This window comes from Danio rerio, chromosome 7 (genome assembly GCF_049306965.1).
Source record: "Danio rerio strain Tuebingen ecotype United States chromosome 7, GRCz12tu, whole genome shotgun sequence".
Lineage (NCBI taxonomy): Eukaryota > Metazoa > Chordata > Actinopteri > Cypriniformes > Danionidae > Danio > Danio rerio.
Window position 1 is genome coordinate 45605604 of NC_133182.1, and position 27996 is coordinate 45633599.

A 27996-nucleotide genomic window follows, 5' to 3' on the forward strand; every position below is an offset into this window, starting at 1 on the left:
AATCCATTTTTACATCCGGATCTGAGACAGTCTTCTAAACAAGTCCCAGAACAGAACATGACCCTCCATTTAATATTCAGATTTTTTTTTCTCCAAAGTCGAAACCCCTCCCTGTTTCTGTGATGTGCCATAATGGTAGATATATTTATATATATTTATATATATAAGTAGTTATATTTTCCCTTTGTCGTTTGGTACATAAAGTGAATTCATTGCGAGTTGTTTGGCTGTGGTCTCTTAGTAGGCAAACAGGAAGGGGAGGAGCTTATACAGGATCAGTAGAGTGATGTAAAGAAGAGGCTCAGTGGACGCCATTGTTCCAGAACCTGCCAATGAGAAATAGAGAGACAGAAACATTTGTTAGATCATCATTACAAAGAAAACTAATAACGTCAGTTATTTATGAAGTTTGTTCCTCGCCACTGTCGCCACAGGCTTGCTTGGTTGGGACTTGTGGAGCTGCACATAAATGGATTTGATCTTCAGTGTTTGGACTTTCAGCAGTGAAAATTAAATCATACTGAACTTAACTTCGACTCTAAAAACTGGACTGACACACTTTCAATTCACTAGAACTTACTAACTATGTTAAGCTGCTTTAACACAATCGACATTGTAAAAGAGCTATAGAAATAAACATGAATTAAATTGAATATTTTGAACATTCATTTCTCAAGAACATTGTCATTAGTTTGAGATACAGATAATCTTTACTGCTTTTAGTCTAAGGGCATTTATTGCATCAAAACCTGATTCAGCATGTGGGCCATATTTCGTATCATTAAAGTCCTTCAAATGGCTCTTTTATAACGACTGCTCAGCAGTTTTGTTCTTATCGCCTCATTCCTCCACGGAAGTTGACAATCTCACTTTACAAGAGCAAATTGCAGTCGGCTGTGCTGAAGATGTTGGAAAAAGAGTGCACAGTAGGGATGCAGCATATCTCAAAATAAAACTGATATGGTGACATGAGTTAGAGTGATTATCTAATCACCCAGGCTGCGGTTTAATTCAACCTATTATGCAGCTCTCTGGAATACTTGATTCTGATTGGTTGGCCGTGACATTTTAGAGAAGTGTTAAATCCTGATAACTGTCATAGCAACTCCAGATAACATGCATTTCATGCTGGAATTACAGACTCAATGTCTCTTGTTTCTTATAGACACATTTGCTGTCACCTCGGTCTATTATAACCATTGATTATCTTGGAAATGCATTAATAGTAATGTAATTATGCTGCTGTGTTCATCTACTTGCTAGTGTAATTGTTTTGCACACTGTAATGGATTGTAAGACAACAAACAGGAATTGAAAAGAGTTTAATCTCAAATCAATATCTCTTGTCCCCATAATTATTTACAGTATGTGGTGAAATGTTGTGTAATAAGGGATATGATGGTACAGTATCTCTTTAATATTTGTTTAGTATAAAAGTCTCCTTAAGTGCCTTGAAATGGGCTGCTTTTTCAATGTGTTTGACATCATTTCAACTCTAACATGATAACAGATGGGGTACTGTATATTGTTTAGCTCCTCCTCCTTTAAAAAAAAAAAAGAAATAGCATTTTGTTTATGTCACAACTCGAGCCATTGAGCTAAAGCACATCAGATTCATGTCAGCCACAGTTTATAATAGCAATTGCTGAGTCTGTCTAACGATTTCTCCACTTTAAAATACAGCATTGATGTATAATTCAAATGGGTCAGATACATTTTGTGGTCTGCGTGACTCATGCATATGATCCTCTCAGCGCTTTTGAGTCCCTACGGACCAGAGCAGACTGGATGTGTGGTGCGGCAGTTTGCACGACATTAATGCAAAAGCAGACTTTATCCACCAAACTGAAAACCACAATCATATCGAAAATAGTAATTTTGTGTAATTTTCACTGGGAATGGGATAACCTTGTTTAAATCATGTGTGTGTAAATAAATCCCACCCACTTTGTTCTATTTATTTGTAATATATATATATTCATGTTTATACATTTGCTATGCAGGTAAAACCTTACTCCTCTGACCCCTAAAGGTGCTCTAACTACAAATATTTTCAATCACAACAACTTAAATAAATACAATGAAACAAACTGAATAATAAATTTAAAACATTCTTTACTCAAATCTCTGATCAAATTTCTTTCTTTTTTTTTTTTTTTAAACAAAATGCTGTTAATGATGATATTATCTGGCCTTTAAATAACTAAATAAATATGAACTTTTTACTCAGAAACATACCCCATAAAATTGTTATAAAAATCCTATTATAAATCCTAAATGAATTCAATTTTAAACTATGGGTTTTTTCAATCATGTGGTTCTGGTGACGCGCAAAAATCTGAATGGGGGACATGGAGAAATGTCTGTATTTTTGTGATTTATACCATATTTCAAAGGAAATAGAAACATATGTTTAGCATGATCCTTACATCATGAAGAGATAATAAAAGTAATAAATTATTCTGTAAGCTTCAATTATTATATACACTCACAATGCACCAGAGTTTACACTAATGTTACAGTATTTATTACAGTCTTTCAGTTTACTATGCTACAGTATTCAGCATCTTTCATTAACAAAGTGTTGTACACATTACACATTGCACTCTCTGGTTCAAAAACATGTTTATTATAAATTGCTATAGTTTTTCCCCATGTGGATATCTACTAGACATCACGGAATAACAGACGCAAGCATACAAAAGCGTCAACACATAGTCAACATTATTATTTATTAATTTTTGTAAGGGGGAAAAAGTGTTCCACAATAATAACTCTCTCTGCTTGTGTTGCGAAGGCTGCATTTAATTTTCTTTCTGTCGATGATCTTACCATCAACAAACATTCAACACTGCTGTGAATATAGACATTAAAGTTACTTGTTCCACCAAAACACCAGTAAAGACTTGGATTATTGCAAAATAAGACAGATTTTTCATTGCAGCAATTACAAGGCAGGGTATGTTATTTGTATTTTCCTGGATTTTGTATAAGTGTGAAGGTGTTTGTATCTAATTTTTAAAAAACACATTAACATATTTATACACATAGCTAGACCTGTATAAAATCTTTATTGTTGCTGTCAAATGAAATATCGTGTTCAAAAAAAGTTTGTACAAATGGATGCATTGAATAAATGTCATGTATTACATGACGTCGCTTTTTCTTACATTTCTTTAGCCAATCTCTTGAGTTTTCATCCCTTCATAAGCAAAATTTTTTAGAATTCTATAAAATATGCTAGACATTTCTTATTTTGGCCAAATTAAACAATTATAAACAACACAAAACAGAAACATTGTGATGTTCTGATTGCGATTCTTGTGTAGAAGAATCATTTTCTGATTTTGCATCATCAATGACGTCATACGAAAACAATCTATAGTTTTCAAATATTGTGCATCAGTAGTTGGCTACACAGTAAAATGGGAAGAAAAGTTCTATTGGACCTCCATGTAACCTACTTGCTCCTCTGTGGAAACTACGTGTCATTTCCTTCAATGACTGACAGCAAAACAGCAGCCTGTGGGCCTTTTGAGCTCCAGCCAACAACAGCACAACAGAACACAGAAACAGATTGTGACATGAAAACACCAACACAAACACACAACAAGCACAACCGCCAGAAGGAGGCATTTAGATCACACATCTCTCCAATATAAAGATGTATGCACATTCTCACACGACATAAACACGCTAGTAATGATTCATTGCTTAATGGGGCTGCTGACTTTTAGAGTGTGAAACCACCGTCTGTTTTCTGCAGTTCTGATTTTTCCTATGGCCATTTCTCACAACGCTCTTTTACTCTTACCCTCCCATCATCCCCAAGCAGATTAGCATGGTGTGCCGTGCAGCCTCGTGACCTGAACGCCGCGGTATGCTAACACGCTAGCACGACATCACAGACTGGAGAAGCATGTCTTACAGTGGGCTCCTGGAGCGTGTCCATATGTCTTATGAAGCTACATTTATTTTGCCTCCTCTCTTCTGTTATCATCTTTGCAGAGGGAAGAGGATGGTGTTGTACTCCTGCATGGTTTGTTGAGTCGGTCTGGTTCAATTTCATGCTCTTTCTGAAAAGTCAAACATTACGGCAGGGCTTACTTTTGATTTGACACAAAGAATCACTTAGTTTTCGTCTTTATTATTATTTTTTTTTAGTATTTCTGAATAGCTGAGATATACTGCTCCAAAATGTGGTCAACTATGGGTTCAGTATATGAAAAGTCCCAGTGAAATCAAACATTTTTTTTTGGTGTTAGTATCAATATGTTAGTTTTAAGGCAGTTTAGTGTGCTATGAGAATCACATTTAGAAGATATAAGCATTCAAAACTTCAGTTTCTAATCTGACCAATTAAATGATCTCTAGTATTTAATACATTCTGCCTTCTTTAAAACTCTATTGTTGATCCTGAACACATTTCAAAGCACTTTGTCAGAACTTAGTATTTTATATAACTTATATAGTTATATAGTTATAACTTATATAGTTATTTTTAAGTTATTTATGTTTTTATAAGGACTCTTATGCTCACAAAGTGCTTGATCAAAGTAAAATTTGTATAGAATACCAATAATGTAAAATATTTTTAAAATGTAAAATAACTGTTCTCTATTTAAATATATTTTAAAATCCAGTATTCCATGTTACATGATCCCTCAGAAATTATTGTAATATTTTGGTTTGGTGCTTAATACAGTACATACATACATACAAACAACAATTTTGTCTGGTTCTTGAATCTGATTGGCTGTGCGATATTCTGCAAATAACAGCACTCGTCCAGCCTCTTAACCCTATACCCTTTACTTTATGTGTATTACTCTGCGTACATACAGAGACAAGCAGAGGACACTACAGTTTGACAAATATTTCTGGTGTTGGACAACATAATGTACTTTTGATGCATTTCCTCAACGATATATTCAAACTAAAGCTAAACAACTAATTATAAATCAGGTAAGTGACATTTTAGGTCAATCTCTCTCTTTTGCATTTTGTATTGCTGTATTTATTTTTATTTATACCACATAAACTGGTAGTGTTTGCTTTGCTCTGGCTTTTTTGGGATTAATTATGGTTAAATCTTGATTGCAACAGAGAAATACTGGGAAATGTCTGTAGATTGTTGGCATGTCATGCTGTTCAGCCTTATAATCTTAAAATGTAAGCAAAAATGACCTGTTTTGTCATCACTTTTACATTACACCAAAGAATCATTCAAATACTACCTCTAAAGTCACATTGGTGAATTATTATTGGCTTTTGTTTTTCTGACATCAGCTGCAGATGTGAAGGAAAGACAGAAGAAAGTTTTTGAGACTCTCCATGTTTGATTTTCTTTTTTATATACACGATTACGCCGTTGGACAGTTGTCAACGCAATATCACACTATTAACATTGCGATGAGGCTCTACTGTATATTGTCACCGGTGGGGGCACTAAGGCACTAGGCTGCCTCTGCCAGTGCTGGTATACAGCCACATCGCACTGCTACTCGTGTGAAATTCGTGTGAAATTTGAAACTCGTGTGAGGCGAGTGTGGGTATATACAACACTCCAGGTGCCAACTACTTAAAAACGCAAAAGCTGTGCACAATTTTACTGTGTGTGTGTGTTTTCTGGACAATCTTTCACTGACAATTACAGCAGAAACCCCTATTTCTCTGCGATTGAGGGAATGAAAGTGAACTCCAATTCTCTCTCTCTCTCTCTGTGGCCCATTTCACCTGCTGGCGTGACTTTTCCTCTTGGCTGCTGACGTGACATTTCCTCCCCTCTCTTTTCCTCTCGGCTGTTACAACGATTCATTCCCATGGCTGTACCTGTGGATTGTCGTAGGACCCGACCAGATTTCATGCAGCGCGAGAATAAATTTCTGAATAAAGTGCTGGAGCGATCGTTAACTCTGGTGTGATTTTAACAGAAGTGGGTGGTCTCACAATATTGCTCCTGAGCGAGCGCACGTACGTGTGTGTGTGTGTGTGTGTGTGTGTGTGTTTGTTTGCTTGGTGCTGTCTATGTTTGTGTATGTGTGTGAATGAGAGACAGTGTGGTGCTGTGTGTCTATGTGTGTGTTTATACAGACAGCTTGTTATAGCCACCCCCCAAAATATAACACGGTGTATGGAAAGCATTGTCAATGCACGGTGATGCACCGAGATATCAAATTGAACCGAATCAATGGCATGATAATCATAACCGAACCGAACCTAAACGTGTGGCCAGTATAGGTTCACACTTCTAATATAAATGATGTATATATATACACAGTATATATTTATATATATAAATATATAGATACACCATATTTTATTCTCCCTTTTGATCAATTTAATGGTTATTTAAAAATCTAAATGTCTAAATACATATTTAATGGAGTGCATCATGTAATCTACAATATAGAAAACTGTTTCATCATTTCTTGAGCACCAAATCAGCATATTACAATTTTATTTTAATCTTACAATTAAAATATCTAAAGCATTGAAGACTGGAGAAATGATGCTCTGATCTTTCTTGCCATCACAGAAAAAAAAATCCTTCTTTTAAACACAATAATTTAGAAAACTGTAGGCTAGAATGCTATTTCACAATCATTCATTTTCTAAAGTTTAGTCCCTTATTAATTAGGGGTCGCCACAGAGGAATGGACCACCCTATTTCACAATCTTATTGCTTTAAACAAATGCAGTCATGGTAATTCATGCACTCATTCATTCATTTTCCTTTAGCTTAGTCCCTTTATTTATCAGGTTTTATCTTTAACATATCCAGCATATGTTTTACACAGCGGATGCCTTTCCAGCTGCAACCCAGTACTGGGAAACATCCATACACACTCATTTACACATACACTACGCCCAATTTATTTTATTCAATTCTCCTATAACGCATGTCTTTGGACTTCGGGGGGAACTGGAACACCCAACGAAAACCCACATCAACACAGGGAGAATATGCAAACTCCACACAGAAATGTCAACTGATCCAGCCTGGACTTGAACCAGCAACCTTCTTGTTGTGAGGTGACAATACTAACCACTGAACCACCATGTCGCCCCATAACATCAAACTTTTAACTGGAAATATAACCTTAAAAAACAGATATATTCAAGCTGCTACGGGACATTGGATCTTCCTCAAATCCTCCTTCAAAATGTCATGGAACAAAAATCTCTTACCAAGGGACATGACAGATACACAGGAGATTAGACTAAACAAGGGTAAGTGAATACACGAACAGACGTGCAAATCAGCTAAAATGGCAAAGTCATGACCCTGACTGCTGTGGAAATAATTACAGTCAACAGAGGGCTTCAGCGTCCAGCTCATTACTCACATGTCATCAGTAATCTCTTCCTCTTCCTCATTTAACCCTCCAGAAAAGGACATTAATCCGTCTGTTCACTTAATAACATATTTAATGAACACACCCCAGCGATCAGGGTCACTTTTAATAATATTTTATAACCTCTGAGGGATTATGCTTCTCATATGGTGATGGAAAAGAATATGCCGTAATAGGAAAGGTAAAATAATAGGACAATGTTGTTAGTTTAATTATTCATGCTGGTCCAAAAGGGCAAGTTGTTGCTGAACCCTTTAGTTTTGCTAAAATATAATATTAAGGACATTTTACAAATTTAGGCACGTCTTCAGCAGTCTGCATGTTGAATATTTAGCGCCATTGAGTGTTTTTACACCTGCAGATTGTTTAATGTTGCAAAACAGGGATTAAACAGATTAAGGTCCTCTTGGTGATGAACTGTAATCAGTCAGAGTGCATATTTAGGATTCTATTCATATCATTTACATTAAGCATCAGAATGGATAAAAACAACATCTTTGCAAGCTGTGTATCTGTGTTTTTATGTTTTCAACTTATGTTCCTAAGCAATTATTTCAATTTTGCATTTTACTGTGTTTTTGCTTCAGTTTAACCCAAGGTTTATTTTGAGAGGAATTATCAAAAAATTAAATAAAGAAAAAAAAAATCCAATACCTTCTTTTGATGGAGTGTTCATAACTCATCATAAATAATGGTAAATCCTGGATCTGTAAAGAGCATTTTGTGAGATTGCTTTCTGATTAACTGAACATCTCTTGACCAACATGTCTTCAAGTAGACCGAGAGCACGTCAGGTGATCTTAGACCAATTGAAGAGTTCAGATGCAAAAATCTCTAACGTCTTGTCGTCGATCCCATTTGTAAGAGCAACAAATAATATATTGACTTCTAGTTGATCATTTGTTAGTTGTTTTTTTTTAAAGAATTATCTGTTGAACTGCATCCAAATCATCACAAATACTGCAGAAGACCTATTGGAACCTGCATGGACCCATACTTCTTACAGAAATCAGTCAAGTTTGGTGATTTGTGCTGCCCATTACATTACAAACCAAATCCTTCAGCAGGATAGCACACCTTCTCATACTTCAGCCTCCACATCAAAGTTCCTGAAAGCAAAGAAGGTCAAGGTGTTCTAGGATTGGCCAGCCCAGTCATCAAACATGAACATTATTGAGCATGTTTGGGGTGAAATAAAAGGCATTGAAGATCAATTCAGCGAATCTTGATGAACTGGGAGTCCTGCAAGAACGCTTTCTTTGCCATTCCAGATGACTTTATTAATACGTTATATGAGTCATTGCAGAGACGTATGGATGCAGTTATCCAAGCTCATGGGAGTCATAAACAATATTAAATCTTTCTCCACTGCACCATGACTTTATATTCTATATTGGACATTATTTTTGTCCACTGACAAGACTTTTGTCTAAGCAAAGTCAAACCTTATTGTCCTAATTAAATGATAAAAAAAAAAAATCAAGGCAATATCGATTTTTATTTTTTTATTTTGGTAAAATAAGCGTAATCTAGAGGGCTTTGCCTTTCATATAAGCCACTTCTGATACCAAATGATCAACTAGAAGTCAAATCATTAAAACCTGGATAGGTGACAAGACTTTTGTACACTACGTGTGTTTGTTTCATTGCCTTTAAAGTGAAATAACTGAACAAACATAGGAGGCTAAGAAAAAAAATGTTCATTTTAAAATAAATTTTCAGATGGCACTTAAAGGTTTTTGCATCTGAACTCTTTAAATGCTTAGGCACTGTTTACCTACAGTTTAGACATACTGTGATTGCAGTGTTTGTAAATGCCTCAGTGAACCAATAAACATATCAGGATTCAGAGCAAACACGACAAGTACTAAAATGCCCTAACATTAAATTCTGGGTCATTTTTCCCCCTGATCACCATCTCTTCACACTCTTTTAACAACAGTATATCCTACATGAAGCATCCAGCCTCAGGTCCCTTGCCACAACCTTGAAAAAGCAGACTCTTCTTAACTGCCAGCTCTTTTCTAGACTACATTCTTAACTGTATAGCTCACAGCTAAATTCTCGTCCGTCCAGCCCTCAGGCCATGCACAAATGACCTGACATTCACCATTAGCTTCTCCTGATGCAATACAGCAGACAGGGTTATCTTAATGATGGCAAACCATCCTGATCTATTCACAGCCTTCTTGTGGATAATCTTACATTGGGATTAACATCCTTATTGCTACCTCAGTGCTCTTGCTACATAACACAATTCTAAAAGTAAGTCACATGCCACGTTTTGCTTTCATCGGCTGTTTTCACTCTCTTCTGATCTCAGCAGGTGTTCTTACGCGGCGTTGTAATGGCCCTTGAGGGTCCACGAGGAGATCAGAAGCAATGGACTCTAAAGATGAAGGATTATGGGGTTGAGGTGTGATCATATCTGTTGAGCTGAGGCCATGTCTCTCTTCCTCTGAGGGATAATAGAGTTTCAGCAGCACACTCCACACACATCAAAATCCAATTGACTATGGATTGTGGAAACCTTGTTTTATAAGCTACAGGCATACATTTGGCCATCTCATCATGCCTATGAATGGTGAGGCTCATGTAGTAAATCAATGGCACATGCAAATGGTTTTTAATTTCAAGTATTTAAGATGCTAATGGAATGGAAGTAAAATGATGACACATTATAATAGCAAAACCGTGGTCCAAAATAGCAGTGGAATCATCTAATCTCTGAATCACACACAGTAAAGTAAGCCAATGAAAGGAAAACAAAAAGATGACTGGGAAGAAAATGGAGGGTAACACTTCTTCCCTCTAGTCTGAACAAGAAGATTTTCAGCCTGAATGGCTTAGAAAAAGAGACCATTGATCACACCTAACACCTACTATACATGCTGGCAATTGACCCATTTTAAGTATGAAAAGAAACCCAGACAATGTGTTTCTGCTTAAATGTGCAGCACATTCAATAGACTGGATTGTTGACAATATGCTGAAAAAAATATTTTAAAGCTCTATAAAACCACTGTGAGTTGTGAAAATTACATGATGTAGGTCCCTTATACAACACTCACATCACATTTATTCAAGTTAAATTCAATACCTGACTAACACCTACATAATGCATGTTTTTGGCACCTTGTTTTTGTCCTAACCAGACACAACATAATAAGAAAACTATACGCCATATTATTACCCCATTTTTGTGTATCCAGTAACGAAATAGCAAAGTTTTAGAGATTATTTGCTTCATGTTTAAGCTGAAAGAACTCAAGTTACAAATAAAAAACCAAGCTGGGTTTTCATCACCTTCTGTTAATGTGAATTTTTAAACATACCATAAATCCCAATTATTTAATAAAAACCCTTTAATTTGCAAATGTTATGCTTACGTAACATGGGTTTGGACGTGCAAAAAAGGGTAAATGGGAATAGTAGGAGAAAAATGCATCTGGAAAATAACCGCATCCTAATTATCACAAACACTAAAGAAGACCTATTGGAACCCACACGGACCCAAGATTCTCACAGAAATCAATCAAGTTTGGTGAAGGAAAAATCATGGTTTGGAGTTACAATTAGTATGGGGGTGTGAGAGACATGGGCCGTACAAGCAGTGGCGCCCCCAGAAAATTTTCATAAGGGTGGCCAGAAGAGGCCACACCAAATCTTGGGGTGGCACACAAAAAATAATTAATTCAGTGTAATGTTATAGTTTTATTTCTGGTAAATTAAATAATGTGATTTTAATTAATTTAACTAATTAGTCTTAAAATATTGCAATTTATTCCTTGAAATAATTCAGCAAGTACATGTGCAAACCAAATAAAAATCAATATTTAGTTTAAAAACACTTCTCATATAAAGAAAAAAACTTTTCAGTTATTTTTCACATGCACCTTATTGTACAGCATACAGTATATGCCATGTCTAAAATTAATGGAGATTAATGAGTTAAATAATAAAACAAACTAATGAACAAACTGAACAAAAGGCATTACTATACACACACACACACACACACACACACACACACACACACACACACACACACACACACACACACACACACACACACACACACACACACACACACTCACTATACAGACCCTAATAATATCATTTATCTATATCCCTTTTTGAGCCACTTTATTAATGCGGCTTTTTCTATTGATGTACCTTAAGGCAAATATCATATAGCCATTACTGTCTATTGAGAGAGTGTGTGTGTGCTGTCAACGACTATCAGGGAGGGCAGTTTGGTTGACACCCTGGGCGAACCACCCCATATACCCACCCTCCTTAAATACATTTATTTTTCAATAAATATAAAAATTTATTTATATTTGTTCTAAATAAATACAATTTATATTAAGATTATTATACAATTATTATTCTAAAAAAATAACAGACATCAAACCTAAATGTTACCGGAAAACAATGTAACAGAGTGATATGCTAAGATCACTTAGGAAACCCTTTGCATGAATATTAGTTATGACAATTCTATAGAATACAAAAATATGTGTTTTATAGTATTATCTGTGGTCTTAGACCCGAATTATGGCCAAGAATTAATGTAATGAAGTCTTACCTACCTCTTTATCCCTCCTTTCTGCTTTATAGCCATGCTTAGTGAAAGTATCATCATCATCATATTATATAAACTTTAGTTTTGTCGACTTTCAAAACTCACTGCGTGCAGACACCTCTTCACAAAAGGCTTACTCCGGTTTCACGGCGCATGAGCGGCGCGTTTTTTATCAGCGTGCATGTAAACAACCGGGATTCACACACGAGTGTGTGAGGCGCACGGGAAATGGTTTTCTGCATGCATGCGTCAGTTTGCTTTCACCAGCGTTGTTTCTGTTGCACATAGATAACGCGTGAAAAAGATGTGAATGGCCCTTAATGTCTTTATTCTGGGATTACCACTCTAAGTTAACTCACGTGCATAAAGTAAATGGTATCCCAATGCTTTTACTAGGGGATGCTTTTTGCTGCACCATCTCCGCGTGCCGCCCCCAGCAAGATACTTGCAACGCCGCCCTGGCATTTGCCCAAATCCGCCACTGGGGAAGAGAGGTGAAGTGAATCAGCTACGTTAGTGGCACAAACAATAACTGCATGTTATTTATTTATCTATAGAAACATTGGGAATTTACATAAGTGCATTTAAGTTAATAATATTAATAGCAAAATCATATTGGGGTGGCCACAGGGGTGGCCAGAGTTTACCTAGGGGTGGCCCCCTTGGGGGCGCCCCTGCATACAAGACACGACCTAATATGGTTTTGGGCTTGTGCAAAAAGGTAAATTTGAATAATGGGAGAAAGAAATGCATCTAGCATATAAACTTGGATATTACAAATATTATACCCACATGACAAACCCATTATTTTTGCTTTGTTTACTATATTGGTTACTAGCTTACAAATACAGTCAAAATGGAAATGCACCTTATCTGTTTTTTTTTTTTTTTTTTTTGCAAAAAAAAAATCCTTTACATTAGGATGGAAACACAGCTACTGAAGCCACTAAAGACTGCCCATTCTCCAACTGCTGAGCTGCTGAATAAAAGTGCAGTAAAACAAAGTAAATCAAATTGTGCTGTGTTGTCGAAAAAACCTGTATTGCAACTAAAAGCAAAGTTGTCATCCACAACATTTCATTCACTTGCTTACCAGCTCACTTATAAGCCACGTACCAAAGGTTTGTTCATTTAATCGTGCTTGTGTACTGCAACACACTATTAAAAATTGATAAAGAGCTGGGCAAAATAGGAGTAAAGGGTCAGAGCAAAATTCAAGCACAAGTGGTCACAAGAGATGCATTTAAATGCATGGTGGTACCAGGTGAAAACAGGGCCAAGGTTTCAGTTTTTTAAGCATCCGATTTCATAATGAGCAATGTCTTAAAGGTTAGATTCTAAGTTTATATTCCTTTCACATTTATTCAAATAGCCACTCACGCATGTGACCCTTGGTCACAAAATCATTCACAAGTGTTTCATTTTTTTTGCTTTTAAAACTTGAGATTTATGCATCATCTGCAAGCTGAATAACAAATATTTCCATATGGTTTGTTAGGTAAAACAGTATATGGCAAGAATATATCTATTTAAAAATCTGAAATATGAGGGTTTGACAAAATCTAAATATTGGGAAGATAGCTTTTAAAGTTGTCCAAATAAGGTTTTTTTTAACAACGTATTACTAACCAAAAATGAAATTTGTATATATTTGGTAGGAAACTTTCAAAATGTCTTCATGGAACATGAACTTTACTTAATATTCTAATGATATTTAGTGAGTCAAAAGTTATCTATCCCTACAAATATTCACACGCTACACAAAACTGGGTTTTGTGGTCAGGGGTCAAATATCAAAAAACTTACTAAAAATGAAAAACTTAAATATCCGTCTTGGATGTACTTAGTTTTACTCAATAGTGTTCTGTGAGAGATCAATTTTGTTTTGTGATCAGATAATTAAAACCACATATTAAAGTAGTTTAAATATTACAATGGGAACCAGTTTCTCTATTCCTGTTCCCTTGCAAATTAGTTTCCTTTTGCATTCATTTGCATTGTTTGTATTTAATCATTCAATATAATCTACATGACACATTTGATGTTGAAAGTAATATTTGACAAAATAAAAGCAGTCTCACCTAAATCCAAACAAAAAATGGTAATATTACAAATATGTACCCACATTTCAGCAAACCTTGTAAAATACTATATATATATATATATATATATATATATATATATATATATATATATATATATATATATATATATATATATATATATATATATATATACACGCTCAGGTACAAGTTCCACGAAACACAGTTCACAGTCTCAGCTCAGCCACTTGTGACTATATCACCGAAAAGAGTATCAGAATAGCAGGGGGAACTCAACAAATTGCTTCCAATTGGTTGTCACACAAGTAAAGCCCAAAATGTACTTTGCATTTTTGTCATTGTTGTACATACACAAGTGTCTGCATACAGTCAGCATGATGCAAATTGTGACCAGTACTTTATGTTTACCACCACATATTTGCAACCTTGTATACAATGTCCGTGCAGACACATTTTTTTTTTTTTTTTGTAATATTTCTGTGAGGTGTACTTCTGCATTATTTTTTTTTAAAACTTCCTTTTCCATTTGGCTTAGTCCCTGATTCTCATTGTTTGCCACATTGAAATGAACTGCCAACTGTCCCAGCATATGTTTTTACTGATGCCCTTCCAGCTTACAATCTTATATACAATCTTATATTCCACCCCACATTGATACACTATGGCCAATTTAGTTTATTCAGTTAGGCTATACCGCTTTTCTTTGAACTGTGGGGGAAACCAGAGCACCCACAAGAACATGGGGGGACTTGAACCAGTGACCTTGCTGTGAGGTGCTAACTACTGAGCCACCGTGCTGCCCATTTCTCATAATTTTTGAAGAGAAATGCAGACATTGGACAAGCGTGAATCTATCGAGACTCTACCAAATTGAAAATTTTTGCATAAAATGTAGAATTTTTATATGAGTGCAAAGCAAGACAAGATGCCGTTTACAGCAGTAAATATTGGCAGATACAGCTTGTAGTAGCAAATAACATCTTGGTTCTGCTATGTGCAAATAGAGACAGATGCTATCAACACAGGTGTAAAAAGAAGTAACATGCTATCTGTCTTAAGTGATGGTCTGTGCTACAATTTCTGCCAACATTGCTGGCTATTTGCACAGTGTAAATAAATTCTGTCATATTTGTTGTTAATTATGTTTCACTTGATCTCCTTACCTTTAATATAATGAATAAATGAAAATAAGCTGTGACTCTGTCAGGTTTACATACAAACCAGAGACACATTGCACCAAAATAGCTGACCATAAGTCGTGAAGTTGTTTTATTTTTCTCTGGATTGTCAGTTTTTCAGTATTTCTCCCATTTTCAAATGTATATCTGCACAGACTTTAGCCAGCTATCATGTTTCACACACACTTCATAAGAATTTTACAAAATGCATCATTCATGTTCCTGAAACATCTTTGTTCAACCGCACTCCTAAACATCATGCTAATGGAGAAAAAAATTTTAAAATAAAATAAGCCTCCTTTTTCTTTTCAAATATTCCCAAATGATGTTTAACATAGCAAGGAAATTTTCACAGTATGTCTGAAAATATTTTTTCTTCTGGAGAAAGTTTTATTTGTTTTATTTTGACTATAATAAGAGCAGTTTTTAATTTTTAAACACCATATATATATATATATATATATATATATATATATATATATATATATATATATATATATATATATATATATATATATATATGTATGTATGTATGTATGTATGTATGTATGTATGTATATATATATATATATATATATATATATATATATATATATATATATATATATATATATATATATATACATACATACATACATACATACATACATACATATATATATATATATATATATATATATATATATATATATATATATATATATATATATATATATACATTCTTAAATCAAGAAGCATTTTCTAGACTAGCAAAAAAATGTGTCTTGTATTCAGAAATAATGTCACAATTTTATGTTAAATCAATGCCACGTTTTAAATAATATGTCACAATTTTCTTATAACAAGCAACATAATCTGCCAATGGGGTGAGCAAAAAAGTTTTACTATTATTTTTATATTTTTTGCTAATTTATTTTTTTATATTTTTGGAGGGAAAATTTCTAGTTTATATCAAGTTTAAGACATAATCAGGGTTAGGTGCTTTCACAGAATTGCTATTCCCCTATTTTTATGCCTCTCTGTTTTTAGGAATAGGTTATGCACCGATAGGGTTAGGTTTAGGGCTAGGGATTAGTATTAGATTTAATTCTCTGGACAGAAATGATGTTTCAGGATCAACAAAATATGTTGACCCAAGTATGTTTCTAGCTCTACAAAATCAGCATGTGCAATTCTCTCTCTCTCTCTCTTTCAGTCTCTATCTTGTAGCAAAACAAAAGCTAGATTGAGACAATGCTCCCCTTGATTTCCCCCGTGGAGTCAGCAGGTACACAACTAAGCGCAGTGTCCCAACATGACAGAAGCAGAGATGGAATAATTAACACTCAGCTAAGAGTGCTGAAGTGCTTCCCACACAGTGACAATGCACAAACACACTGGGGGGAAATGGTCAGTGATGGGGGGCCTGCAGCTGGATGTGGCTTCTCAGTGAAGTGTGAAAGCTGTCCAGCAGCACTAAACATTTGGGCTTCTCCCCTCTTCCAGGCAATCAACCCATCACCACATCACTCCCTGGGCTCACTCTCAAGGGGGTGACACAATTTTCCACAGGTGTGTTTTAAGTTTGCAAAATATGTGGGAGGCAAAAATGTGCTTGGCCAGTACAGTAGATAAAAAATGAACCAGGAATGGCACACATGTGTTTTGTATAATAATCACATCCACTCAATAAGCAGATTGACTTGAGCGCATTAAATGTAGAGGGAACGCAGAGTTCTGACAACACACAGAGGCTAGATTAAAACAGCTGTGCGCATGGAATGATGTAAACTTATCAAGGGCACCTGAGGGACACAATGCATTATGTAAGCTTACTCTGGGTTTTACTCTCGTTGTATTTATTTATCTCTATTTCTCAAACTATTTGCGTTCGGATTGCATCACTTACAATGAATAAAAATAGGCATAATAAAAAAGACTTTATTGCCTCATGTTTTTTTTAAACTGTATGATTTATGAACATACAAAATTCATTCAATCATTTATTTTCTTCTCGGCATAGTCCCTTAATTAATCAGGGGTTGCCACAGCGGTATGAACCGCCAACTTAACTTAATATGTTTAATGCAACGGATGCCCTTCCAGCCACAACCCACATGGGAAAACCACATGGGAAAACTAGGTTGCTGTTGGAAGTGGTGTTAGAGAGGCCAGTAGCGAGCGCTCAACCTGTGGTCTGTGTGAGTCCTGCACCGGTAAAAGTGGGGGGGACACTATTCTGTCAGTGGGCACTGTCTTTCGGATGAGACTTTAAACAGAGCTCCTGACTCTCTGTGCATTAAAAATACCATGGCACTTCTTGTAAAGAGCAGGGGTGTAACCCTGGTGTCCTGGCAAAAGTCCCTTAATCGGCCCTTACAATGATGGCCTCCCAATCATCCCCATCCACCGAATTGGCTAAATCACTGTCTCTTCACTCCACCAATAGCTGGTGTGTGGTGAGAGCACTGGCGCCATTATCCTGTGGCTGCCATCGTATCATCCAGGTGGATGCTGCACACTGGTGGTGGTGTGGAGAGACCCCCTCATGATTGTGAAGCACTTTGGGTGTATGGCCATACACAATAAATGCACTATATAAATACACATTACATTACATTACAACACTGGGAAACACCCATACACACTTATTTAGACACACTTACAATTTAGCTTAGATTCAATTTACCTATAGCGTATGTCTTTGGACTGTGGGGGAATGCAAACAAAAACATTTTGAGGAAAATTTCAGCTGATTTTGTACATACGATGAAAGTCAAAATAATCCAAAACCATTTTTATCAAATGATTTATTGTTTCAGTTTTGTAACATTGGAAAAAGGAAATAATTTTCAGTTCCACAGAAGAAAAAAGGTCAGGTTTGGGATAAAATGAGGGTGATTAAACAAAAAATAACACACATAAGTCAACAAAAAAAAAAACTTTTTTTTTTTTTTGTTGACTTATGTGTGTTATTTTTTTTAAAATTAATCTTAATTTTAAGATTGCATTTGTGTATTTACATCATAAAAAGGAAAAAAAAACTTTTTTTTTTCCTTTTTATGATGTAAATACACAAATGCAATCTTAAAATTAACTTGTAAGATTTGATTATTCAAATCTGCTAAATGTTAGTTTAAGTATTTTAACATTAATTTCACCTTAGGGCAAACACAAAGAACTTAATTATACAATCAGGAGGCTGTGGTATTAATATGAAACAAGCTACTGAATAATTAAAAAAGAAACATATTCTGAGACAGTTTCTTATTTCAATAAGCATTGCCAGGGTATATGCAGCATTTAATAGGGTATATGCAGAGCCAGTGTTTCTTCCCATACTGATAAACTTCTGGTGAATGGTTTATGTGACTTTTTTCCGTTTTATACGGTTCCTTTTTACGGAGACCCGGAAGGGACGTGTTTCGTGATAGGTAAACATATTTTTTAAGATTTTTGCGTTCCCTGGCAAAAATATTTTTGCGTAGGAATGCAAAGATATTTTGCGTTATTTCGTAAAACAGTTTCTCCACAAACACTTCCTGTTCACTTCATTCATGTCAACCCTCCCATTTTTAAAATTCTCTCGTATTTTACCATTCTATTCCACTATCATCCTAAGTATTTCCCCATATTTCTGATATATTTTAATCTTGAAAGCAAGCTAAAATTATTATAAAATGTCTGCATTCAACTTTCTTTACAAAGTTATCTGAGTTCAGATTCTGTACATGCCATTAAAAGAGGAGTGAAAGTGCAGGACACTTTGGGATTCAGGTGTATGTTAAAACAGACAAATACACCTAATAATAGGTGTCCTGCCTGTTTCATTTTAAACACAACTAATTCTCTTAAATGGGCACAAAGAGTTACTGAAGTAATCGAGCGCTTTAATTTTAGATCAGTGCATTCATACAGTGACACCTGTTATCAAACAAAACAAACTGAAAGATTCATTTGCTGCTCTTCACTTGGTTGATTACAGAGGTGTCACTTCAAATGGAATGAACAGAAGCTGATCTGGGATCAGTTTATCACACGGAGTGCGTAAGTCAGTTAGCGTTTATACATGCATTCGCTGATTCAGAGGTAGCATATGAAGGGTGATGATCCACGCACAGCTTTAATGTAAAAAAGTGAATGCAGACATTGTTAAACTAATGTCAATGTGCTTTCAAGATTAAATATATCAGAAATATGGAAAAATACTTCATGATAGGATGATAGCGGGATGGAATGGTAAAATACAGGAGAATTTTGGCAAAAATGGGTTGACATGAAGAACTCCGTACCTTTTACAGCATCGATGTTATAATGTAATTAAAATATAATCAGAAATAGACTTTGGCATTCATATAGATGCGGATGTATAAAACGAGATGAAACACCGTTTACATGCACATGCACTTCAGGATTAGCAAATTAACGCAGAAGCTTCATTGAATATACATGGGGTAAAATAAATGTTCATATTTTAAAGACACTGCAGGAAAAAATGTATTTAATGCAGTGTTTCGTGTACATTCTGAGACCCAATTTATATCGGATATCACTCGCTGATTTGTAAAAAAAAATTAAAAATTAAATGCGCCGATTTTGTAATGGCATACAGCTCACCGAAAGTGCTTGACCCAGGTTACTGAGAAAATAAAAGTCCTTCCGCATATACCCTATTATAGACCATGTCTACACAAAAAAATATATACCTTTTAGCGTTTGACCCTCTCTTTACAGAATCAAACAGACCAAAACTGCTCTTTAGAGATCAGCGCTCTTTGTAACCTTTTCTTTCTTGGCTATTTTAGCGAATTTGTAGACATTTTCAACTGCGAGTTAATGAATTATTATGTTTATTTTTTTCGTAAAGACAGACATGCCACCCAGCTGTGCTGGGAAAACAACACATGAAATAAGCAAAAGCAGCAAGAGGCAATTGGATGCACCTGACAGCGTGTAGAAGGCCAAGCTTATCGGCTCCCGCCTGTGGCATTCCTTTAATATTAATTGTTTCTGCCACTCATTGAGATGACATTGTGGAAAAGTGACAGATGCATGTTTCCAATAGAGGAGGTGTGTGTGTGTGAGAGAGAGGGAAAGAAAGAGAGTGAGCGTGAGCAGCGAAGGGTGAATTTTCTTTCTCTCCTCAAAAGCTGATAGTGTGGTCAGACCTGAAAGGTGCAATCCTTCAAACGTGGCAGATGACTCTTTAACCTTCTCACTCCAATGACAAAAACAGAGCTCTTAACCAAAAGGGGAAAAGAGGAAGCCGAGATACATTTGAGATCTTTCTGTCAATGTTAAATGTGCCAGAGCACTTACTGACACATGACAGTATGACTAGCGCTGCTTCGCTGATTCATTTAAATCAATTTCCCTGCCACTGCGAGAGACAAGTGTAATACCGGGGCTCTCCATCATAATAATTACACAAGCCTAAGTCTATGTTTATAGGATGACCATGTACTAAAAATGTAAATGGTCCTGTTCCTTTTTGCAAGCTACATGTTCAAATAAGAACATCTGTTTACAGAAAAGTATTATCTTTAAAAAACTTGCATAAACAAAATAAAAGTTTATATTTTCAGGCCCTCAAATTGCAGCTTTCATATAAATTAAAGGCCAAACACATTTTAATCGTTCCAATTGAAGAGTCCTGATGCAAAAACCTCTAAGGGCCGTCTAAAATTTCCATCAAAAATGACAATTTTTCTCAGCCTCTTTTTGATTATGTTGAGATATTTCAATTTAAAGACCAAGAAAAGAGAAAAGGACTTATTTTTTGCCATAAATCTGATATTACTGAACACACACAGAGAAGCCTGGAAAAAAATGCTCAATTTAGAAGAAAATTACAGATGACATTTAGAGGTTTTTGCATCTAAACTGTTCAATTTTAGTTGGAAACCATTAAAGATGTAAACATTGTCAATTAGTATCTTTTTTTAAACGATATGTGCAGTTTTTCCCCCAAAATGCTTGTATAACTATGCTTTTGTCAACTGTAATGGGTAAAAATGAGGGAGAAACTACTGCAGGGACCCAAACCAATGTTCATTTTGAACCACTGCTTGTAATTCCTAAAGGGTAAATAACCTAATTATACTAAAATGCACTCCCTTTTTTATAATTAATAACTATTACTTTTAAAACTAGACCAAATTAACTCACACTAAAAAGATAACAATAAAGCATGGAACAGCCAAATAAACATAGAAAGAGAAATAAAGCCTGGGATGAAATAGCGTGGAGGATCAGTGGCCCTCTTAATGTCCGACATGCTCGCCAAATGGCTGCCTCCATGTCTGGCCGCACTAAAGATAGGGCTGGCTGAGCGTGCTGGCACACATACACTTACTCTCCAACATATACACACAGACACAAACATGGATGCACATATACACATGGTGCTCCCAAAACAGCATGTGCCATAGTTTTATATAGGATGAAAATCATCCTGCTGCTTACGCCTTTTCATTAAGGAAAATAATGTAGTAAGTGCAATAATTAAAACAATAATGATACATAATTACTTGTGTAATAAACATGTTGGTTTAAACAAGAAAATTTACACTCTGATTAAAGATATCCTTTAAGGTATACAGTACTATTGAGGTCAGTAACATATATATTTAAATGAATCATAATAACTGCTATTATATATTTCCCTTTTCTTTGAGTGCATTCAAATAACCATAAATGACAGCATAGATGTTTCAAATTTGATTTCTAACAACAAATGTTGATATTTTGCACTTTACAATTCTATAATGTCACGACCCGGTGATAACCAATTTCGTTCCCAATTCCGCAGATGAGTCTTAACCGATGGGACTAAGAGACTCGTCACAATAACTACTTCAACAAAAATAAGAGTGTTTCTTAAGCCCTGAATAATCATTTTAGAAAGATATCTGAAATATTAAGTGACCCTGAAGATTGAATGATGCTAAAATAATATTGAAATAGGATAATTCTTTTACAGAAACTAATTTATTCATTTTCTTTTTGGCTTAGTCCCTTTAATAATCAGAGGTCCCCAGAACAGAATAAACTGCCAATGGGTGGGGGGTTGGGTAATTCGGAAGACCCACCTCTCACTGACAAAGGTTCAGAATTTGTCCCATACAAGAGATACTTTTTTCCTATTTTGACTGCTATTACATGATGGTTAAAATAATCCATTGAAGGCTTTAAGACCAAGCAGAATCCTCTGTTGGCTGTCACTTCAGTGTGACTTCAGCTAATCAGCTTTGGCCAATGCTAATAAATATTTTTCATGAGTCAGTGCAATCTGACATAAATAAAGTCATCTTTCGCTACTGTATTGTTAAGAAAACATTTTACAAGTAACTTTTATTCTAAATCTTGGACCTTGAAACTAAAAATTACCAATGAAAAGGTTTGAAGCACCAAAAGCGGAGCATATTAAAATTGATTTGAATACTACTATGGCTAAAATAGTCAAAAAGTGCGGTAATGATTACCATCCGACAAGCTAATTCAGAATTGTGCTTAAAATGTCACTAAAATTCAGCATTTAAATTACAGAATTGAATATAAAAAATATTTTGATTGTCCATTTGAGTATTAGTATACTGTTTGCTCAATATATGTTGGTACTGCTCCTTCAACAGACATTTAACTGACTATAAGAAACTTTGCGAGTACATGTCAACTTACACTAACCCTAACTCCAACCCTAACAGTCTACTTATAATCTAATGAGAATTAGTTGGCATGTAGATGCAATGTAACTTAAATTCAACAAACGGACCATCCAAATAAAGTGTGACCCATTTAACTTATTAATTTAATATTATAAAGCAAATAATGTGAGGAAATAAATGCAGCACCAGAACACAACTGTCGACTGGCTCTCTCAAGGGACTGCACTGTATAGTTACTTTCCACTAGAACTGTAAACTTCCAAGGTATCAGTAGTCCACAGTGCTTCGAAGTCACCGCAGGATAATGCATCCCTGCCACAAACAAACTCCTCTGGCTCAGCTAGAGACTTGATGTAATCGCCCTCGTTGTCTGCAGGAATCACTCCTGCAGTGGCAGAAGCGAGATTCAGAACACAACCAAGCCTCTAAATCCATACTGAAGTCCCCAATAAATACAGGCCCTGACCCTAGGGCCAGAGTTAAAGAGACAAGGTGATATCATGATAACCTCTCTGTCACACTGCAGCATGCTCAGAGAGGGACAGGAAGGGTCAAGACTGACGCACTGAGGCTGGACAGACACATCGCTCTTAAGACAGACATTGTGTAGTCAACAGTTTGTATAAAGCTTTCTTGCATATTCACTGAAAGATCACATGCAGAGCTGGCAATATATAAAGAATTACACATATAAAACACACAGACAGACAGACTGGCTACTGAGCAGACAAGAGGTTTGATATGGTGACAAATTAAACCTTCCAGCATCTGAGATGTTCTTCATTGATAAGTGTGTGTGGGTCAAAAATGCCTTATACACTGCGGCAACAAAATGTCCCCAATGTGGCAGTAAACCTGAAATCAGCCAAATGCCCACAGGGAAACAGCTTAATAAACATACTACATGATGTGTTAATGAAAATCTATAAATGCAAATATGGTAATAGAAGGGCAAGGCTTAAGGCTAAGCCAAATAAAATTTGCTCATTAGCTCTTCATAAAAAAACAAGAAAAGTCAATAGTAAAGACCACCATGATGGGAAAGCAAGGCGCCTACAGCTTCTGCCAGCACTGTGGGGAACAAATATTCTCTCAGGACTAGTAAAATTTAGGATTTTTTGCTTTCTGAAAACTTGCATATGGAAAAGATCATTTTCTTACCATTTTTTAAAAGATAAAAAGCAATTCACACATTAACGAAAACACTAAACCAAATAGTACAATGTACAAAAAATGTGAGGTTAAGTTTAATGCTTCACACATACCCCTATATATAATTCTCAAATAAAGCACAAACAGTTTTTCTCGTGGGCACTGGCACAACATTCATTTTTTTCATGATCTACTAGCTTTGTGGGGACATTTGGTCCTTACAATTTAGATAAATCACACTCACACTTTTATGGAATAGATATGTTGATTTTTAGACTACACAATTTAACTATGTAGAATAACATATCTTGTATTTATTCTACATGTCATCACCTCGGAATTAAAAGGTTCTATCTGCATTCTGAATGATTTTGAGATGTTTAGCTACAAAGTTTTTGCATTCCATATAGCAAACAGTATGTGTGTAACGTTTGTTTTTTACATAAAGTGTTAAAATCTGTCTGTAAAAAAAACATCCCATAATGTAAAAAAAAAGCTGCCATTAAATAAGAAGGTAAATAACTCAGTTTTGACAAAAATGTCAGATAGAACCTTATAATTCTAAGGTGACGATTTAACAACCTAACATTGTTTGAAGTGATTTATAAGCTGCTTTCCTTATCGGGGTCCACATGCATGTCAACATATCAAAGATGTTGGTATCATAACATTGCAAGAGACATATTGTTCCACAGTGTGGAAACAATGGGAATACCCCCTCCCTCTCCACCACCAAACGTGTATGTGTGTGTCTAACCTTTTCAGACACATAGCAGAAAACATGTAAGAAGATGAGAAGCTAAAGCAAAATATCACCAATATAATACAAATGAATTAAAAGCATACACTGTATAGGCTATTGCTGTATGTGTCAGGTCCTTAAACAAAAGTTAACCATATGTATTTAATGTAGGCTACACTGCAAATTAAACCCGTATACGATCTGACTTCAAAATGTAATTCCACTACAACATCCTCAAAACGAAACCCTGGACTAATGAAATGTTCCTCTCTCGACCGCTCGGTGTCGCTGTTGCACTGTCACTCACCGGATCCGTGCTGTTGTCTCAGGATAGATGAATTGCCCGGCCGAGGCGAAGCGGACGACTTGACTGCAGAGCTGGTCGTAGTCGTTGAGGCGGGAGCAGGTCCCATTCCAGCCGGCGGAGGCACGTGGGGTTTTCCCTGACCCTGGCCCGGCTCAGAAGTGGCCCGTCCACCTGTCGCTGTGTTGCTGTTCCTCAAAGGCCATCGGTTCTGGATGTGAGACACGGCCTCCTCGGCCAGCATTCCCTCGCGTGGAGTCACGCGCAGTGTGGCCTGCACCTTAAATTCCTGAGTCTCATCTGAGTACAAGTCCAAAACCCGACACTCATACACTCCTTCATCCCCCTTCTTCACAGCCGATAAGCTCAGCTTGTGGGAGATGGCATTGCCCTGGACCCTCACCGTCTGCTCACGGACAGACAAAAACAAGACATCTCAACAGGTTTTGTTGGCATATATCTGTATTTTACATCCTACACTTAGGCCTTATATTTGTGTGTTTACCCACACAACATTCCGTATTACAAATATAGGCAATTTTCAGACTGTCGCACTGAGAAAATTAGTCTATAATGAGCAAGTTGTACTTGTCTGTACGCAAATAAGAAAATTTATATTTTGCCGCCAAACGGATCTTTGAAATCGCGTTCGCCTGGGTAAGTAGCTATAGCAACACGATAACTTCGATCTTCATCTTTCAAACATTAATAGCCTGTCATTACAACTCTATTTAGCTTTATTTAGGCTATCACTCGTCCACATCTGACAACATAGCCTGTCCAAAAAAAAAAAAAGAAATTAAAAAAATAAAAATAAATAATAAATACAGTCTTGAGCAAGAATATTTGAGCAAGTAACCTACCACAGCTTTTTTTAAAAAAATAATAATAATATTGTTACTTGTTTAATGATTCACATTTAAACCCTTATAGGTTACATATGGGTCTATTCTTTAAATTGCAGCTTATTCTTTAAAAAGTTAATAATAATAATAATAATAATAATAATAATAATAACAACAACAATAATGTTATTATTATTATTATTAGGCCTATTTTACTTTTAATGTCCCTTCAAGCCTAATTAGTTTTTATAATTGTACGCTTTCTTCAAGATTATCTTCCTCTGAACACACCACAAATCTGAAAATGCTAACTGAAATAAACTCATTGTAAAAACACAGATTACGAATACTCACGCTGATTTTCGTGGCGTCCCGGGGGGCCACCTGTAATAAATCACAACAAAACAACGTGAGTAGCCTGCAAGATTGATTTCATTATAGGATACTCGCTACACAGTATACAAAAAAAAAAAAAAAAAAAAAAAAAAAATCTTTACTAAAGCTTCAAATGCCTTGACATGATAATAAACGAGAGTCTCTCACTGGCAGCACCATGGACAGCAACAGTTCTCTTGCATCTTTCATATGGCTATGGGGGATTCGTATAACTGATTAAATTGACAACTAGTGCTTCATTTTATTTTTGATTTAGCTTTGACATAATTTTAGAGATAGTTAGCCATTGGAGCATCACAGGGCTAGATAAACACAATGTGCCATTTATTTATTTATTTTTTATTTAAAGCATGACATCACTCACATCATTTTACTGAAAGCCCTCCCACTAGCATACAACCCAACTTGATCTAATGACGTAAATTAATAATTAATCACTCCAGAGCGTTTAATTGGGATTGCTCATCACAAGATATCAATCTGTGCGCAACTGGACTCGTGAAGCCTTTACACATCCCACTGCGGCCGTCAAACACTCCTGCTGCGACTTGAACCGTAACTTGTACAGAACATGCAAGTGTTCAAGCGGCTCTGAGAACAACGAAAACCCCGTTACCTTGGCTCTGTTGGCCGGAGCGCTAATTTGCAGTTCGTGAGCGAGTTCTTTCGGGGCCGCTTCCTTGAGGTACCACCACTGAATCTCCAGGGAGAACGGCGAGACTCCGACGGCTCGAAAAGCGCACGGCATCTCTATGTCCTCGCCCTCACCGACAGTCACATCTTTGGGCACTTCAGAAAATGTGGCTTATAAAAAAGGAAAAGAAAAACATTTACAACTAGTTTGGTTAAAAGAAACCGAGCAGAGACACACTAAAAGCCCTATTTATTTTTAAAAAAGCTTGTTATAAACTGCGTTTCAATTTCAAATCATGGTTCATGTTTAATTCTCCACACGTAGGCTAATCATGATTTATTACGTTGACTTCCTATATGCATTTAATAGCCTACATGTTTAACATGCAACTACGACACAGATAAGGTAACTAGGCTGTACACTTAACCAAATGCGTAATAATACTTTCGCGCATAAAAATAAAACAACATATGAAAACTAACAGACTTAAGTGGAGAACAACAACAGACCCTGATCATGCTGAGTAAATACGCAACACGGGAGAGATTAAAAAATCTGCTCAAGTTTACTCACCATTTACACAGAGTAGCAGGGGCGCATTAAGAATGAAATAATAAAGGACGCTGTGGGGTCCTCGTTTTTCCATGTCATAAATAAGGTGGTCAGATAGGAAAACAAGTAAAAGCGGTCATTTGACCTGAATATGCAGATTTTATTTCATTGGCATCTCCATAACTTGTTTTTTTCTCTAGTTTCTTCCCAGAAATGTGGAATAAAAGGACGGAAATCTCCAAATAAGATACTCCAAAAGGATGCTGCGTCAGTCAAACAGTAAAATCCAATCCAATGTTGCGGACCAGAAAAAAAACCCTTCTCTGTTGGGAAAACTGCGCGTGAAAAGTGTTATTCTCTTGAGTAAATATCCTTTTTGCCCCTAAAGAATCCTCTGTTCCACCATTTGCTTCTTGTCGGGATAAAACTTGCTTTCAACAGTAGGAAATCTGTTCACTTCGATCTCCATAAAAAGAGAAAAAATCCGCAATTCGCTTCCACCACCCATCACAAAACAATCCTGTGTCTTAACCCGCGA

At 35.9% G+C, this 27996-nt stretch overlaps 1 protein-coding gene across 1 annotated transcript; it reads right to left on the bottom strand.

Annotated features, from left to right (window-relative positions):
* Positions 1-92: 92 nt before the first annotated feature.
* vstm2b (V-set and transmembrane domain containing 2B) lies at positions 93-27996 on the bottom strand. Its single transcript, NM_001128778.1, is given in 5 exon segments — positions 93-326; positions 25035-25437; positions 26231-26260; positions 26889-27076; positions 27480-27996. Coding segments are annotated over 5 exon segments (783 nt in total). The 5' UTR covers positions 27553-27996; the 3' UTR covers positions 93-237.